The sequence below is a fragment of the Silene latifolia genome, unplaced genomic scaffold (assembly GCF_048544455.1).
Source record: "Silene latifolia isolate original U9 population unplaced genomic scaffold, ASM4854445v1 scaffold_324, whole genome shotgun sequence".
Taxonomy (NCBI): domain Eukaryota; kingdom Viridiplantae; phylum Streptophyta; class Magnoliopsida; order Caryophyllales; family Caryophyllaceae; genus Silene; species Silene latifolia.
The window spans coordinates 144,570-147,728 of NW_027413258.1; the positions used below are offsets into that span (position 1 = coordinate 144,570).

A 3,159-nucleotide genomic window follows, 5' to 3' on the forward strand; every position below is an offset into this window, starting at 1 on the left:
AATTCACATAGTATTATGCTAGGATTGAATTCCAAAGTATTCTCAATCCTCAATTGACTCAAAATCTATGGTGATCAAACATGTTAATTTCAACCCCCTCTTCATTAAAAAAAAAAAAAATGTTAATTTCATCTGCTCTCATCATACTTAAAATGCATTGTTTAAGACTTTTTAAAGAACTACAAATATTAGTATTCATAAGTTTTGACATTATGACATGGATTAAATTTTATACTCATCTGTTTTAACGTAATGTTGAAGGATAAATCAAACAAAATAAAATTAAACAAAAGTACGAAGACAGTAAGTACCACGAAGTAATGTCATTTCTTTTGGTAGTTAACGCTTAACAAAAACCCTTCTATAAAACCGTCTTATTGTTAGTTATTTTAATCAATCATTGTCATTTGTTAAGGTCAGTTGAAATTAGTATTGATTATAATTATAATTCCAAAGTGAGTGCCCAAATATTTTGACTAGTAGCTCTCGTGCCCACCTTATTTTACCTTATGACCTTTTTATTTTAATTTCTAGAGTGTGATTATATATCCATCAATTTTGCCCATAACACAATCTCCATATCTCATTTCTTGAGTTCTCATATTTTCTTCCTCTCTTTAATTTGTGTAATAAAGTAAAAAAAAAAAATGGGGGTGAAATTATACGGGTTGCCCATGTCAACATGCACAGCAAGAGCATTGATATGTTTGGAAGAAAAACAAGTTGATTATGAGTTTCTTCATGTTAATCTCTTTACTGCTCAACATAAACAACCCTCTTTCCTCTCCAAAAATGTAAGTCAGCTTTCAAACATCCGTATATTCCATACCGAAAATGTCTTAACCTAGTGATTAAGGCAGTAAGTAGGTCGCAAGTTCAAATCGTAATATAATTATTGCAAATAAATTATGCATAATATGAATTTGTTTTTCAGCTTTTTTTAAAATAGCAATTCAGTAATTAAGTTTGTCATGATGCTGTTGATATAATATAATTGCAAATAAATCATGTATATGCAGCCGTTCGGTCAAATTCCTGTACTGGAAGATGGTGATGATCTTACTATTTTTGGTATGCATTCCTACTCTTCAGAATTTTTAGATGTATTTTTTTTTTCAAATGAAGCATTAAGGCAGTGAAATATAACCGAGAATACCTTCATCTTAATCACTAGATTAACACGTAAGAGTTGTAGTTAAGTAATTTGATTGACAAGTGTCTTGTGATTAATTGCCGAACCATAACTTATAATCAAGAAGGTTAGTAAATTTGCTTTGATGAATATATTCCAATTACAAATAAGCAATGGTCAAAATTGAAGGCTCGTTGAAGTCTCATCATTCATATTTTGAACCTTGACGTTGTTGAATGGTAACCTTACGTTTGACCCACCAAAACAAATCATATTCTATGCATCATAAATTTAAATTTGAAGTCTTCGGATTTCAATTCTACTAGAAGAAATATGTCGTGTATAAAAATTCCGAAACTTATATCAGAATAACATGAAAAGATGATCGTGAGATGTCACAATTACAACATTTTCGTCATAAGTAAGAAAAGCTGCCTAACATAAAAGAGGAAGTGTACAATTCTAAAATAAAATGTAAATTCATTTTATCACTCGCTAGATTCTCAATATTGACGACTCTTCTAACTCTGTTATTGACTAGAATCGAGAGCAATCTCGACTTATATAGCTGAAAAATACAAGAACAACAACACAACCGATCTCTTAAGACAAGGAGTTCTCAAGGAAGCAACACTAGTAAAAGTATGGATGGAAGTAGAAGCCCAAAGATATGAGCCCGTAATCCGGCCCATTACCTACCAACACTTTGTTGCCCCACTTAGTGGCAAGACAAGTGATCAAAGTATCATTGATCAAAATCTTGAGAAACTTGGAAAAGTGTTGGATGTTTATGAAGATAAACTAAGTTGTACAAAGTACTTGGCTGGGGATTACTACACTTTAGCTGATCTTCATCATTTTCCGTGTACGCATTACTTCATGAAGACTCCGTATGCTTCGTTGATTAATAGTCGTCCCCGTGTTAAGGCTTGGTGGGAGGATATCTCTTCTAGGCCGGCTTTTAAGAAAGTTGCCGAGAATATGAAATATGGAAAGAATTAAATGATTTTGTCTTAAGAGATGAGATAGCGGTATCTGATAGTAATGTATAATTTGTCTCATCGAGACTGAGTAAGTGTGTGTTTTAATATGGTTGTACTTGGACTAGTGGCTTCATCATCCTTGCATGTTTAATGATGCATTGTAAGTAAATAAATATTTAGCATTGAGGTTTATCTTTATTAGAATTTGTAGGGTTTTGAATGCCCTTTGAGCCTCGATTTAATTGCTAAGTATCTTTAGCGTAGGGATAGATATCATCCTCAAAACAAGACTTACATCAACCTGTCTTAAGCTAATTTAAGTGCTACACCATTAGATCATCCTCAAAGATTTAACATAATGCCTACATAAACTATTCAAACATAAACCACCTAATGGCTTACACTGTTCCTGCAAACGGGCTTTTTTTTTGTTAAATCATGTAACGGGACTGGGCCGCACCCCAATGGTAACTCCTCTTCTCGTCTAATTTAAATCGGTCTAGGGGCAATTTGGCCTCTCTTCCAGCCGTCAAAGCAAACCGTGTTATTTTCCAACGGTTGCGAATAATAGGCCCAGTTAATTCATCATATCCAAGATAATAACCGTGGGGTCTGATAAATCATGCAACGGGCATGGGCTGCACCTCAATGGAGGAGAAAGAGTCCGCTTCATAAGGTCAAGAAAGTTCCACCCTAAAACCAATTGGCAATAGAGAGAGTAGCACATTGCCTTATAAAGTGGTAACTCCTCTCCTCTTTTATCAATATGGAACACTACATATGAGAATATATGGGTGACTTTCTTCACACTTTAGCATCTTCAAATCGCACTCGAAAATCTTCTTGTCCAAATTTAGGTTATTGATAAGATCCTTTTGCTATTCAATTTTTTCATCATACAATTTAAAAAATCCACATCCTCACATATTTGTAGCCGGGTTTGAAAATTTGCAGGTAAGGACCCTCCTATCTGGATTATCTACAGTAGACGATTCAATAATGCCAATAAAATGCCACACTTACATAAAATACACATTTATTAAT

General features: G+C 33.6%; 1 protein-coding gene across 1 annotated transcript; it reads left to right on the plus strand.

The window, feature by feature from the left end:
• The first annotated feature begins 469 nt into the window (after positions 1 to 469).
• On the plus strand, positions 470 to 2,333 carry LOC141639288 (glutathione S-transferase F13-like). The gene is made up of 3 exons (XM_074448447.1): positions 470 to 794; positions 1,020 to 1,071; positions 1,674 to 2,333. The coding sequence occupies exons 1-3, from the start codon at positions 648 to 650 to the stop codon at positions 2,132 to 2,134; spliced, it is 660 nt and encodes a 219-aa protein (XP_074304548.1). The 5' UTR covers positions 470 to 647; the 3' UTR covers positions 2,135 to 2,333.
• The last annotated feature ends 826 nt before the right edge of the window (positions 2,334 to 3,159 follow it).

What these genes read in the sequence shown, in the direction of transcription:
- LOC141639288 (XM_074448447.1), top strand. Translation starts at nt 648, where the DNA reads ATGGGGGTGAAATTATACGGGTTGCCCATGTCAACATGCACAGCAAGA. An exon ending in CCTCTTTCCTCTCCAAAAAT is followed by an intron (nt 795 to 1,019) that starts GTAAGTCAGCTT and finishes ATGTATATGCAG; the next exon opens with CCGTTCGGTCAAATTCCTGT. An exon ending in TGATGATCTTACTATTTTTG is followed by an intron (nt 1,072 to 1,673) that starts GTATGCATTCCT and finishes GTTATTGACTAG; the next exon opens with AATCGAGAGCAATCTCGACT.